Source organism: Pelobates fuscus, chromosome 9 (assembly GCF_036172605.1).
Source record: "Pelobates fuscus isolate aPelFus1 chromosome 9, aPelFus1.pri, whole genome shotgun sequence".
Taxonomy (NCBI): domain Eukaryota; kingdom Metazoa; phylum Chordata; class Amphibia; order Anura; family Pelobatidae; genus Pelobates; species Pelobates fuscus.
The window spans coordinates 100,802,863-100,818,589 of record NC_086325.1 but is presented as its reverse complement, the minus strand read 5'-3'; the positions used below and the strand labels follow the sequence as shown (position 1 = coordinate 100,818,589).

General features: G+C 45.9%; 1 protein-coding gene across 2 annotated transcripts in view; it reads left to right on the top strand.

Moving 5' to 3' along the window:
- ARL13A (ADP ribosylation factor like GTPase 13A) overlaps positions 1-15,727 on the top strand; it is a 70,350-nt gene that overhangs the window by 25,391 nt on the left and 29,232 nt on the right. For both annotated transcript variants that reach the window (XM_063431022.1, XM_063431021.1), the window contains one exon: positions 5,101-5,171. In XM_063431022.1, the coding sequence (XP_063287092.1) occupies positions 5,101-5,171 (71 nt within the window). The remainder of the gene's footprint in view (positions 1-5,100; positions 5,172-15,727) is intronic.

Genomic DNA, 15,727 nt, shown 5'->3' with positions numbered 1-15,727 from the left:
GAATACATTGTGTGTGTGTAAAGTGAATGCAGTGTCTGTGTTTTTGTAGTGAATGCAGCGTGTGTAGCGTAGATCCAATACCCAGCATAAATATCTCCGCTTTATAATTCTTGTAGCTGAGGAAGCAATCAAATATCCAAGACAAAATTCCCCCACTAACTGGACGACACACAGAATGCACAGAACGTGCGTTCGGTAATACGAATGGCTGCCACACAGGGGAAACACTTTCTTTAACAAGCAATTTGCGGTTAACAGCGAGAGGTGGTTGGTTGTTAGAAGAAGCAAACCCATGGACCACACAGATGGTACATTGTCATTGTCATACAGTCATTGTCCCACACACTTTTTAACTAATACACACGTTTACTGACAGACACACACTGACACGAACACACTCTCAGAGACACATGCACTCACTGACATACACACACACTCAAAAAAAGATATAACACGCAAAATATAGAATAAAAAGGTGAGAGCACTCAGTACATCTAAAAGTTACCACAATTATATGTGGTAGCTCAATCCATAAATACAATAAACAGAGAGACCATAAGGAAATACAGTAAAATATTATTAGTAATTTGTGAGTGTGTCTGAGAGAATGTGTGAGAGTCTGTGTCTATCAGTGACGTCTGTGTGTTTGTCAGTAAATGCAGAGGCGGCTCTAGACTTTATGAGGCCTTAGGCGAAACGCAAACATGAGGCCCCACTAACAAAAAAGTGTCACATATACACACTGATGCACTGTCTACCTGTGTATGTGCCTGAGAGTGTGTCTGACAGAGAGTATCCTTGTGTGTGTGAATGCATGTCTCTGTGAGCATGTTTGCGTTTTTGTCTGAGACCCTATGTGTATGGGGTAGCTGCTTGAAGTGTGTTGTGTGTATGGGGGGGGGTGATGGTGAGAGGGAGAGGCGGGTGATGTTGAGGGGGGGGTGATGGTGTGGGGGTGATGGTGAGAGGGAGAGGGGGGTGATGGTGAGAGGGGGGAGATGGTGAGAGGATGAGGGGGGTGATGGTGAGAAGGAGAGGAGGGTGATGGTGAGAGGGAGCGGGGGGTGATGGTGAGAGGGAGCGGGGGGTGATGGTGAGAGGGAGCGGGGAGTTGATGGTGAGAGGGAGCGGGGAGTTGATGGTGAGAGGGAGCGGGGAGTTGATGGTGAGAGGGAGCGGGGAGTTGATGGTGAGAGGGAGCGGGGAGTTAATGGTGAGAGGGAGTGGGGGGTTGATGGTTAGAGGGAGCGGGGGGTTGATGGTGAGGGGGGTGAGGCTGAGGGTGGTGATGGAGGGTGGTGGTGGGGGGTGATGCTGAGGGTGGTGAGGGGGTGATGCTGAGGGTGGTGAGGGGGGTGAGGCTGAGGGTGGTGGGGGGTGATGCTGAGGGTGGTGGGGTGGTGAGGCTGAGGGTGGTGGAGTGGTGAGGCTGAGGGTGGTGGGGGGAGTGAAGCTGAGGGTGGTGGGGGGTGGTGATGCTGAGGGTGGTGGGGGTGGTGATGCTGAGGGTGGTGGGAGGGTGGTGATGCTAAGGGTGGTGAGGGGGGGTGATGCTGAGGGTGGTGGGGTGGTGAAGCTGAGGGTGGTGGGGGTGGTGAGGGGTGATGCTGAGGGTGGTGAGGGGTTAAGCTGAGGGTGGTGGGGGGATGCTGAGGGTGGTGGGGCGGTGGGGCGGTGAGGCTGAGGGTGGTGGGGGGGTGGTGGGGGGTGATGGTGAGGGTGGTGGGGGGTGGTAAGGCTGAGGGTGGTGAGGGAGAACCTACCTTAATTTCCCTGGTGGTCCAGTGGGCTCCCTGGTGGTCCGGTGGCCATTGCTTCCAGTCTGCAGCTCCGCAGAGCTGCAGACCATGTAATCTCGCGAGATGTCAGAGCGTTGCCATGGTAACCCGCGGCAACACTCTGATTGGCCGGTTTTCGCGAGACATATGGTCTGCAGCTCTGCTCACTGAGGAGCTGCAGACCGGTGTCTGCGGTGGCTGGCAGGGCAGCCAGGAGGGGCCTCACACCCGGCGGCATACCGAGCAAGCCGCCGGGTCCCCTCCTAGTGTCAGGTCCTCGGTCACTGACCGAGTACCTGACACAGTCTGCCCTCAGGCGGTTTAGGTGGCCTCGAGGCCCCAGCCAGCGCGAGGCCTTAGGCGGCCGCCTAAACCGCCTAATTAGAGAGCCGCCTCTGAGTAAATGTGTGTGTGACGGTCAGTGTGTATCTGCCAGTAGGTGTGTGTCTGTCAGTGGATGTGTGTATGTGTCTATCAGTGAGTGTGTGTGCATAAAAAATACAATAGTAAGAATTTGATTTAAAAAATAGTGCTACAATCACCTGTGTGAATCACTCTAAATAAGCGTGTTTTATCACCCATATCCTGCATCCTGGATTTTATGTGGTGGAGTACAGCAATATAAATTGGGAACAACAGTATCCACTGTATCCTCCGTTTAACCCCTTAAGGACACATGACGTGTGTGACATGTCATGATTCCCTTTTATTCCAGAAGTTTGGTCCTTAAGGGGTTAAAGCCTCTAGTCTGAACCAGCTTCTTTAAGTGGCTCAGAACCATGTGAGGTAGACCAGTAGTGTGTTTTACCTAAAAATGTATTTTACTGTATTACCATATGGTCTCTCGCTTTATAGTATTTCTAGATTGAGCTACTACATGTAATTGTGGTAACTTTTAGATGTACTGAGTGCACTCACCTTTTTATTCTATATTTTGCACTTTATTTGTGTGTTTTAGAGTGATTCACACAGGTGATTGTAGCACTATTTTTAAAATCAAATTCTTACTATTGTATTTTTTTTTATACACACACACTCACTGACAGACACATACACACATTCACTGACACACTCACTGACAGACACACACCTACTGGCAGATACACACTGACCGTCACACACACATTTACTGACAAACACACAGACGTCACTGATAGACACAGACTCTCACACATTCTCTGACACACTCACAAATTACTAATAATATTATTTAAATTTGTCCACCCAGCCTCTCTACCTTTGGGAGAACTGGAGTGGATCTGCCCCTGGGGTCCGCTGGGGCAGCTGTGAGCACATCAAAGGTGGCGAGGGAGCTGTAATCCTCTTGCTCTGCTCCCTTGCAGGCCGTCTACTGATGCAGGGAGTCGTATTCCAGCTCCCGGCATCAGTAGGCGGCGCATGAAGGAGCAGAGCAGGAGGATTACAGCTCCCTCGCCGCCTCTGATATGCTCACAGCTGCCCGCCTCAAGGGTCCATGACAGGAGGAAGCACCGGGGATGTCCATGCGGTCATTTTGGGATAGATACAGCCAGTGCTTGCCTTAGGCCTTTAGGTGCCCTGTGTGAAAAAAATCACACGCACACAAGCTTACAGTCACACACACAGGCAGAGACAGTGACGCGCACACACAGTTACAGTCACACACAGGCAGTCAGTCACACACACACAGCCAGCCACACACACAGAGGCAGATAGCCACACACAGTGGCAGACAGCCACACTCACAGAGGCAGATAGTCACACACACATACACACACAGTTACAATCACACACACACATGCAGACACAGTCACACACAGTTACCTCTGCCCATTAGGGGCTGGAAGGGAAAAGTGGAGGCAGTGCAGCTCGTGGAGTCTGGATGTTGGTGAAGCGAGGACTCCTTCCTGCTTCCCCTTTCCTGTGCAGCAGTTACCCCCGACCGGCATGTCTTTTGGGAACTTTAGCTCCGCCCCATTGTAATTTGGCCCCGCCCCAGGTAAACCCCATCCCTGCCACAATGTTTTTTTTTTTTTAATTATCCCGAGTGGGAAGTCCTCGACCCTGGTAGCCGGACCTGTGTGAGCTGTGCTGGTACACCCCTTGATACATTTGGTCCTGCATTTGGTTGGGCACAAGGTGGGGCATGGCATGATGTTCACGGCATGGTGCCTGTGAACCTGTGTCAGGTTCGTGGGTGTTCGAATCTCACTTATGCACATGGGGAGTGAAAGCTAGCGCGTCTTATCTGATCACACAGAAGAGCTACTGTAGCTTAAACTGCTGAAAAACATAAAACTGACCATGATAGAAATATGTCAGAACACACAGTGCACCACAGTTTGCTGTGTATGGCCACAGACCGGTCAGAGTGCCCATGATGACCCCTGTCCACTGCCCAATGTGAATGTGAGCATCATAACTAGACCATGGAGCAATGGAAGAAGGTTGCCTCGTCTGATGAATCATGTTTCTTTTAGATTAGGTGGATGGCTGAATGTGTGTGCATCATTTACCTGTGGAAAAGATGGGAGCAGGATGCACTATGGGAGGAAGGCAGGTTAGTGAAGGCAGTTTTATGCTCTGGAAAACCTTGGGACCTGGCATCCAAATGGATGTTACTTTGACACGTACCACGTACCTAGAGATTGCTGCAGACCACATACACGCATAATGACAATGGTGTTCCCTAAAGGCAGTGTCCTGTTTCAGCAGGATAATGCACCCTGCCACACTGCAAAAATTGTTCAGGAATGGTTTGAGGAAAATGACAAAGAGTTCAAGGTGTTGCCTTGGCCTCCAATTTCCTCAGAACTGAATGAGCATCTATGGGATGTGCTGGAACAACAAATCCAACCCATGGAGGCCACCCCTTGCAACTTGCATAACTTAAAGGATCTACTGCTAATGTCTTGGTGTCAAATACCACAGGACACTTTTAGAGGTCTTATGGAGTCCATGCCTCGACACATCAGAGCTGTTTTGACAGTACGAGCGGTACCTACGCAATATTAGGCAGATGTTTTTTTTATGTTTTAAATGAACAGTGTATATATATATATAAATACTGTGATGAGAATATTTAATCCAGTGCAGATCATACACACACAGAACTAAAAAGCGTCCATCCTGCCAATACAATTGATAAGCCACAAAATGGTAGTGGTTTACAGCTTAAGTAAAGTCTGCTCACTATTTGGATTCAGGGTGCACAGGAATGTGTGATACCTGTGATGGGAATGTAAGTTGAGGATTAATAGAGATTATAATAAATACGGGAATGGTGGACACACGGATGGATGGCGAAATATTAGATATGAAGTGTGTCTTTTTCCTTTCACAGGCGTGTTACAATTCTCTTCTTGGGTCTTGATAACTCTGGAAAAAGCTCAGTGATCAGAGTCCTACACAGAGGTAAGAATATGAATAGATAATAATAATAATAATAGTAATAATAGCATAACTAGAAATGTGTATTTTATTATGCTGTGGTTCTGTGTGAATGAGGGAAAACAACAGTTTAAAGAGTTTAGGATGGGAGGGTCCAGAAAATCTGTATTGTTTGTTAGTAATTTGACAGCCTCCTTTTCACCACTTGCAAAATGGTGTAAGGCCAGCCATGGCACATCTGTCTAGTCCAGGTATGATGAATATATGCTTGATTTAAAGGGTTACTCACTTCTAAGTATAGATAATGTGCATGCTAGCTAGTGACATAATAATCCACCTAATAGCTTTCCCTCTCTCCCTCCCACTGACTGATCCCTCCATTGCACATATTTTTGGAAAAAACATTTTTTATGAATAAAAAATCCCACTTCACAAAATCCCTCACAATTCCTAACTTAATGGGCTCAGATTGCATGCATGTGCTCTGAGCCATTGGAACAGTCACTCACAAGCTTTTCTATGAAAAGCCTGTAATAGAACCGACCAAGGCCCCCTGTGACGTCAAACGTAGGAGGGAGGTCTGCACAGGGAGCTTCGTCCAGTGCTGAATTGCATGTAAGTAACATTTATTGCCCAATAGGTCATTGTCAGCCTAAAAAAGCAATTAGTGGACAATTAATGAATTAGGGGACGATTCTGGGAGACATTCTGGAGGAGTCACACATTTAACCCTATAGTGGAATTCATAAAAGGGGCACAGCACCTACCACCAGTATGAACAGAAACCAGGTTCCTCCTACAAACCAGTATACAAGGAGACAAAAAAGCATTGCAACACACCCTTAAAGGGACACTATGGGCACCAAAACAACTTTTGCTTAATGTAACAATTTAGGTGTATAGATCACACCCCTGCAGTTTCACTGCACACTTCTCTACCATTTAGGAGGTAAATCACTTTGTTTATGCAGCCCTAGTCACATCTCCCTGCACACGTCCTGTAAAGAGACATCTAATGTTAAACTTGCTTTATTGCACGATCTGTTTAATGTAGAATTTCTTGTCTCTTGCTCTGTTAATAGCTTGCTAGACCCTTCAGGAGCCTTCTGTGAATGATTAAAGTTTAATTTAGAGAGCAGGAGATACAAATTTTTAAAACAAGTTAACATAAGATTTAAAATGAAACCATTTTTTTCATGCAGGCTGTGTGAGTCACAGCCAGGGGAGGTGTGGTTAATTAAAGATTAATCCTTGGATCAAGAAGCTATTACCCTACATTGAAAAAGTAAATTGTTACAAATCGCTATTTGTAACTGGCCCTTTAAATGGAAAATTGCCCTGCTTCCCTGGATTGTGGAGAAGCCTATTTGCCAGCCTCTTTCCTCATGACTATGGCCCCTGGAAGATTGTGCCCCTTAAAACTTATTAACTTTTATTGGGTTTGTATGGCCCTTTAAGAACCGTCTGGGGACATATTGTGACTTTGCTGAACAATACCCATTTAAGACTATGTCCCCAGACCTGTAAAATAACTTGTTCCTGACTTTCTCCCACTTGGTTCAGTAAATAGGGCTTACTGAACCAAGTACCACACAGGCGGACCACCCAGAAGTTAAAGTGTGCAGGCAATTTACCTCCCAGGCGGTGAGGTTACTGCAGGTTAATTGCATGTGGCGGCGGCCATCTTTGTTCAGTCGAACACGGTCAGCGGTGTATGCTAAAGATTCTGTGGAACTGAAATCGGCTACACATTTTACCGAACACCGCTGACCCTTACCTTCTCATACACTTCGTTTTTCAGCTCCAGAGACGTTCGAAATGGTACTTAGTCGTTTTTCCGCATGAAATTGACCGGCCGCACAGCCCAAATCTATGGAACTGTTTTGGGCAGGAAATTGTGCTTGCGGTCGGTCATAAAGGGACCTCCAGCTAACTTTTGATCCGCTGGAGGGATTTGGAAGTGTTTATGTTTGAAGTGTGCTGAGTTCAAATATGTAATTTTTATGGAGATTGAATGTATAGTTTTAAAGTTACAGTGTATGTGTGAAAACTGTATTTTTACTGTATGCTATAATTATGTTATGTGTTTTATCTGAGGGGAGGAGACGTGGGGGTGGTACCATGTAGGTGATTGGTTAATTTCAACCTCCCCCTGGGAGTGTCCTGTGTGTACCTTTTTGTAATAAAAAGCAGGCTGGGTGTTCCAGTCCTCAGTTCTTCTTGACCCTTCAAAACGTAGCCTTGTCTCGTTATTGGAGGGAATTGCTGTATCACACTGGGGATTGCTATGCTCTGCATATTCCCCTGAGCTTAATCACTTAGCTCTTTTAAGAGCTTGTTCCGGATACGCTCTCCTGGAGGAGAGGTCTTCCCCACACGGTCCTGAATGCTGGAGGTTCATTCCAGGGTGGAAGGAAGACGGCGCGGCTCCAGTTAAGCTATGGCGGTTGTGGAGCGTGCGGTGGTTGTGGTGTCGTCTGCAGTGCTTGGAGTCCTCTGTAAGCGCTAGGAGCATCCATCAACGGAGGGTACTCGGTCGGAGTACACGGAGCTCCGTTACAGTGGTGGCAGCGGTGGGATGGCGTCCTAGTGCGAGGAGAAGCAGCTCGGAGACACTGGTAACGTTTGGAATTACAAATTGAGGGCAACGCTAGTATCCGTACAGCGCCCCTGGCTACAGCAGGATGGAATCAGCTAGTTTTCGGACAGCGTTCCATGATGAGGAGGAGGAGGCGGCCGCAGATTACAGGGATGCAGACAGAAAGGAACTCTGGTATGATGCCCTGGAAGACGCCCAGTGGCGGCGAGGTGAGAGTCTCCCCAGTGATGAGCAACGGCTACAGAAGCGTGTGGCGATGCGGATGTATCTATTGGGAGAGCAGCCCCTGGATGAGTGGGTGACCAGACTAGAGACCCTGGTACGGCGAGAGATCTGGCTAGACAACGCATACCAGGCCCTCTGGTGGCATACCATTCGACTTACCCCCTGGACGGCCGAGCACGACTTACCGGAGGGGGATGATTATGATGGCCCGGGTCTATTATGGGATGCATTGGAGGACAGCATTGATCTTGGCAGCACGGAGGGGTCTAGGTTTTGGGACATCTACGACTACCGGATGGGCATGTATGTCTGGGCTGACGAATGCGAGGTGAGAAAAGACATGACCCACCTGGTAACAAGGGAGTGGGAGCTGGAGCAGGACTACCAACACCTGCTCAGCTTCGTGCAGCCCCAACCTACCCGACAAGCAGAACCAGACCTCACTGACTGGTCCGGCGATGACCTCCAGATGGCAGGTAGAGATGGGACCGAGGTCTCTCTACCGGCCCTACAGGGATGCTGGGCAACCAACCCAGATCTCCAGCGGCAGTGTGTACCCCAGGGGGCCGAAGGTGTCGTCCTTCCCCCCCAGCGGCAGTGTGAACCCCAGGGAGCTGAAGGTGTCGGCCTTCCTCCCAGCGGCAGTGTGTGTTACAGGGAGCTGAAGGTGTCGTCCTTCCTCCCCAGCGGCAGTGTGTACCCCAGGGGGCCGAAGGTGTCGTCCTTCCCCCCCAGCGGCAGTGTGTACCCCAGGGGGCCGAAGGTGTCGTCCTTCCCCCCCAGCGGCAGTGTGAGTTACAGGGGGCCGAAGGTGTCGACCTTCCCCCCCAGCAGCAGTGTGTCCTACAGAGAGCAGAGACAGTTGGTCCCTCTCTACAGCAGCAGGACAATGTTACGGGAGTGGAGACAGGCAGTCTCCCTCTCCAGCGGCAGCCTGTGTTTCCGGGAAAGGAGCACAGCACCCCCTCTCGCCAGCGGCAGCTTCCCCTAACAAGGGGAGACACCAATCACCCAGACGGCGCAGATGGGACCGTGGTCTCTGTGCCTGACCTACAGGGATGCTGGACAACCTGTCCAGATCCCCAACTGCTCTCATCGGGACAAAAGGAGGAGGGGGTAAGTACAAATTCCCCTCCCCAGCTAACTCCTAGCGTGGCACCAGAGTTAACAGAGGCGACATTAACCCTCACTGACTCCTATGTTTCCCTGGCTACTGAACCAAACTACGTTACCAGCACCCCAGCAGAAGAGCTGGCAGCTGGGCAGAGTACAGTTGGCCTCTGCCCTACCTTTGTCCCTGGTCCAGATCCTGATGTCCTGCAGGCTATCCCAGCAGAAGAGCTGACAGCTGGGCAGAGTGCAGTCGGCCTCTGCCCTCCCGCAAGTCCCCACAGCATGTTACCACATCACCACAGCAAAATACCTAGGTGCAGTAATTGTGTCTTGTGGGTGGGTCACCCTTGTACCTGTTTGTTGTGGGTGGGCTACTCTGGCATTTGGTTATTGTGGGTTGGTGGATCGACTAACGGAGGAACTGACCGACAGAAGGTCAGGTGCCTGGTTAGTCTTCCCCCCAAAGGGGAGATGTGTTACAAATCGCTATTTGTAACTGGCCCTTTAAATGGAAAATTGCCCTGCTTCCCTGGATTGTGGAGAAGCCTATTTGCCAGCCTCCTTCCTCATGACTATGGCCCCTGGAAGATTGTGCCCCTAAAAACGTATTAACTTTTATTGGGTGTGTATGGCCCTTTAAGAACCGTCTGGGGACATATTGTGACTTTGCTGAACAATACCCCTTTAAGACTATGTCCCCAGACCTGTAAAATAACTTGTTCCTGACTTTCTCCCACTTGGTTCAGTAAATAGGGCTTACTGAACCAAGTACCACACAGGCGGACCACCCAGAAGTTAAAGTGTGCAGGCAATTTACCTCCCAGGCTGTGAGGTTACTGCAGGTTAATTGCACGTGGCGGCAGCCATCTTTGTTCAGTCGAACGCGGTCAGCGGTGTATGCTAAAGATTCTGTGGAACTGAAATCGGCTACACATTTTACCGAACACCGCTGACCCTTACCTTCTCATACACTTCGTTTTTCAGCTCCAGAGACGTTCGAAATGGGACTTAGTAGTTTTTCCGCATGAAATTGACCGGCCGCACAGCCCAAATCTATGGAACTGTTTTTGGCAGGAAATTGTGCTTGCGGTCGGTCATAAAGGGACCTCCAGCTAACTTTTGATCCGCTGGAGGGATTTGGCTGATTTTTGGAAGTGTTTATGTTTGAAGTGTGCTGAGTTCAAATATGTAATTTTTATGGAGATATAGTTTTAAAGTTACAGTGTATGTGTGAAAACTGTATTTTTACTGTATGCTATAATTATGTTATGTGTTTATCTGAGGGGAGGAGACGTGGGGGTGGTACCATGTAGGTGATTGGTTAATTTCAACCTCCCCCTGGGAGTGTCCTGTTTGTACCTTTTTGTAATAAAAAGCAGGCTGGGTGTTCCAGTCCTCAGTTCTTCTTGACCCTTCAAAACGTAGCCTTGTCTCGTTATTGGAGGGAATTGCTGTATCACACTGGGGATTGCTATGCTCTGCATATTCCCCTGAGCTTAATCACTTAGCTCTTTTAAGAGCTTGTTCCGGATACGCTCTCCTGGAGGAGAGGTCTTCCCCACACGGTCCTGAATGCTGGAGGTTCATTCCAGGGTGGAAGGAAGACGGCGCGGCTCCAGTTAAGCTACGGCGGTTGTGGAGCGTGCGGTGGTTGTGGTGTCGTCTGCAGTGCTTGGAGTCCTCTGTAAGCGCTAGGAGCATCCATCAACGGAGGGTACTCGGTCGGAGTACACGGAGCTCCGTTACATATATCCTTGAATATTCTGTTTTTGCAAGTATGCATCTAGTTGTTGTTTAAACATCTGTATGGACTCTGATAAAACCACTTCTTCAGGCAGATAATTCCATATCCTTATTGTTCTTAAAAACGCTTTCCTTTGCCTTAGACTAAATCTTCTTTCTTCCAGTCTAAACACATGGCAGTCCTCTATGTAAAGTCCTGTTTGTGAATAGATTTCAACACAATGGTTTGTATTAGCCATGAATATATTTTTTTTATGTTATCATATCCCCTCTGAGGCAACATTTTTCTAAACTAAAGAGGTTTAAATTTGTTAACCTTTCTTCATAGCCAAAATGTTCCATTCCTTTTATTAATTTTCTGTCCCTCCTCTGCACTCTTTCTAGTGCCATAACATCCTTCTTTAGAACATGTGCCCAAAATTGCACAGCATATTTAATATGTGGTGTTACCAGAGATTTATAAAGAGGCAAAATTATATTATCATCCCTAGAATTAATGCCCTTTTTCATGCATGTCAATACCTTACTGGCCTTAGCCACTGCTGACTGACATTGCACATTGTTGCATAGTTTTTGTCTATAATAATTCCCAAGTTCTTCTCGTATGTGGTTATCTCTAATTCGCTTCCATTAAGGGTATAAGTTGCTTGTGCATTCTTGATGCCGAAGTGCATAACTTTGCATTTTTCTACATGAAATTGCATCTGCCATTTCAGTGCCCAGTCCCCCAGTCTATCTAAATCCCTCTGCAGCAAAGTAATATTTTGCTCACATTTTATTACTTTACAGAGTTTTGTGTCATCTGCAAACACTGAAACATGACTTTCAATGCTTTTTTCAAGATCATATATAAACATGTCCCAAAACGAAGGGTCCCAAAACAAAACCCTGAGGGATACCACTTGCCACCTCTGTCCAGCTTGAAAATGTACCATTAATGACAACTCTTTGTACTCTATTTTTAAGCCAATGTTCTTCCCAAGAACAAGAATTTGTTCTTTGTTCAAATGCCTTGGCAAAATCCAAATAGATCACATCCACTGCAATACCCTTATAAATACTTCTACTTACTTCTTCATAGAATGCAATCAAGTTAGTTTGACATGACATGTTATGTACTTCATAAAACCATGCTGATTGTATCTGATAACCATGTTCTTCTCAAGGAATTATTAATAACCTTTCAAATACTTTCCCAGCCACAGAAGTTAAGCTCACAGGTCTATCATTTCCAGGCAAGGATTTCAAACCCTTTTTCAATATAGGAACGACATACGCCTTCCTCCAATCCTCTGGAACACTTTCTGAAAGTAAAGAATCTTGAAAGGTTAAAAACACTTAGTTCCTTAAGTACTTGTGGATGAATACCGTCAGGCCCTGGAGCTTTGTTTATATTAACTTTCTTTAGTTGCTGCAGCACCTTGTTTTGAGTTAGCCAATTACAATTTTTCTGTATGTTTTTTGCAGCAATCATTTGCATAGCTATTGCCATAGGTTCTTCCTTAATATATACGGAGGATAAATTGTTATTTAAAATTCATTAACTAACAACCCCATACTAGTTTTTAGTGTACCTACACTTTCATTCTTTTTATTTATTTTACAATTTATGTACTTAATAAACGTCTTGGGGTTGGTTTTGCTCTCTTTGGCTATACGTTTAACAATCTGTTGTTAATTGTCTGTAAATTAAATGCTAAGATATACTGATAGTACAGTTTGTTAAAATGTTCCTCCACTGAAACTAAGATTGGTCATTATACATACTGGCCAATTGCCAGGCAGGCTGGCAACATTTTACATTTCCTAGTGGCAGAGTTAATCTAGTCATAGTTGTCCTACAAACTGTAGATCCACACTAGTCAAGCCTCAACACAGGGGCCAGACTTTAGGCATATGATAAGGCATGTGATGAATATAAAATGGATGTATATATATATATATACATACATACATACACACACACAGGGCCAGATTAAGAGCCCAGTGGGCCTGGTGCTGACAATTATGATGGGCCTAATTACAGAATCTTTTTTTTTTTTTTTTTTTTTAACAATAGAGTTTCTTTTACATATAGGTAGATGAAATAACAGTGTTTGTTCTTAACACACCGATAAATTTATCTAAAATTCCCACTTAGACAACCCCACAGACAAAAACATACAGCAAAACAAAACAAAAACAAAACACCAATTGGTCATATAAGGTCACACTTAATAGGGATATCAGTCTCAATCATGGACCCAAAGTATTTCAGAAGATTATCTATAGATCACCAACAAGCATCTAGACTCACAAGCCAGGAGTTATAGCGCTCTTGATATTTTCTATTTAACCCAGCTTCCATTTTTAATTGATATTTAATTTGTTCTTTAACTATCGACCAGGAAGGCACTAACGCCATTTTCCAGTACCTTGCGATAGATAATTTGGCCGCTAGAAGTATATGTAGAATAAGCGGAAGTGAATTGTAACTAACCTGGCGGATATCTAATTGTAGAAGACACAATTGTGGTACAGGGGGTAATTCAATTGTGGTGATATGTTTTATCTTAGCCAGGATCATTTTCCAAAACTTCTGTATATAACCACAATTCCACCATATATGTAAATAATTCCCACAGACCAAATTACATCTCCAACAGATGGAATCGCCTGAAGTATTAAACTTCTTAATTTTGCTAGGTACCATATACCATCTGTTTACAATTTTAAATTGGCATTCTACCAGATTAAGACAGTGAATATATTTATAGACCAAGTTTAAAGCTTCTCTCCATTGCCAGGAATTTATTATAGCTTCCAAAGGTTTATCCAGATCTTTTTGCATTAGGCTTAATCCCATAGATAATAATTTTTTAGGAGAATCTCTATTAAGAATATTTCCTAAATCTTTCAATCGATCAGAATTTTCTGTGATAACATATTGATTGCAAAAACCTTTTAACCTAAGGTAACTAAAGATCTCCTTATTATCTATTTTATATAATTGTTTTAAAGTCTGAAAATCCATCCACCCATTACTAACCATTAAATCTTGAAATTTATATATCCCCTTCTCAATCCAGCTTTTTGGATTGAAGTTGAGCATATAGTATGATATATTCCCTAAGGGAAGGAGGGGAATTAGCTAATTCTAATTACAGAATCTTATCATCCAAAAACACTAAAACAATCATACCTCCCAAGCGTCATGTATCTGGCAGAAGTGATGCTGAAGGGAAACTCATAGGATGCAGCAGGGCTGCCATCAGAAATTTTGGGGCCCCTGACAAAGCACAAGGTCTGTGTGTACTGCGAATACAGGATGTTTGTGTAGTGGATGCTGTGTGTACAGTTGATGCAGAGTGTATGTTAGTGTAGTGAATGCAGAGTGTGTGTCAGTATAGTGAATCCAGAGTGTGTTAATATGTAGTGAATGCAGAGAGTGTCTTAGTGTAGTGAATGCAGAGAGTGTGTTAGTGTAGTGAATGCAGAGAGTGTGTTAATGTGTAGTGAATGCATAGAGTGTGTTAGTGTGTAGCGGATGCAGAGTGTGTGTTAGTGTAGTGAATGCAGAGTGTTAATGTGTAGTGAATGCAGAGAGTGTGTTAGTGTGTAGCGGATGCAGAGTGTGTGTTAGTGTAGTGAATGCAGAGTGTGGTAATGTGTAGCGAATGCAGAGTGTGTGTCAGTATAGTGGATGCAGTGAGTGTGTTAGTGTGTAGTGTATGCAGAGTGCATGTTGTATTAGTGAATGCAGTGTGTGTATTGTATTAGTGTATGCACTGTGTGTGTTAGTGTATGCAGTGTGTGTTGTATTAGTGTATGCAGTGTGTGTGTTGTGTTAGTGTATGCAGTATGTATGTTGTGTTAGTGTATGCAATGTGTGTGTTTTTGTATGCAGTGTGTGTTGTATTAGTGTATGCAGTGTGTGTTGTGTCAGTGTATGCAGAGTGTGTGTTGTGTTAGTGTATGCAGTGTGTGTTGTGTTCGTGTATGCAGTGTGTGTTGTGTTCGTGTATGCAGTGTGTGTGTTGTGTCAGTGTATGCAGAGTGTGTGTGTTTTGTCAGTGTATGCAGCGTGTGTGTTGTGTTAGTGTATGCAGTGTGTGTTTTGTGTTAGTGTATGCAGTGTGTGTTTTGTGTCAGTGTATGCAGTATGTGTGTTGTGTCAGTGTATTCAGTGTGTGTGTTGTGTCAGTGTATGCAGTGTGTGTGTTGTATCAGTGTATGCAGTGTGTGTGTTGTGTCAGAGTGTGCAGTGTATGTGTTGTGTCAGTGTATGTAGTGTGTGTGTGTTGTGTCAGTGTATGTAGTGTGTGTGTTGTGTCAGTGTATGCAGTGTGTGTGTTGTGTCAGTGTATGTAGTGTGTGTGTTGTGTCAGTGAATGCAGTGTGTGTGTTGTATCAGTGTATGTAGTGTGTGTGTGTGTATGTCCAATGAGGAGGGGGAGGGGGGGCATTTTAACATAATTTTTTAAAAAATTAATTAAATTAAATTGTTTCTCCCCCCTCCCTGCTTACCTGTGTCTAGGGAGGGGGGGGGGGGGGGGGGATTCCATTCCATTACCGCAGAGGGGGCCCAGGCAGCACACAGCTTCTCTTCTCTCCTCCAATAACTCCCGCGAGACCCGCGGAGCGTTGCCATGGCAACCGGGTCTCGCGAGAGTTATTAGCAGAGACGAGAAGAGAAGAGGCTGTGTGCTGCCTGGGCCCCCTCTGCGGTAACAGGGAGCCGGGGGCCCGCGACTGCACACATAGATAGCGATATTCGCTATCTATGTGTGCAGAGAGGGAAAGTGGGGCCCAGGACTGCCAGAGCAGTCTGGGCCCCCCAGGGCCGCCGGGCCCGTGACAACCGTCATGGTTGTCACCCCCTCATGGCGGCCCTGGGATGCAGCTATGAGAAAACACACAC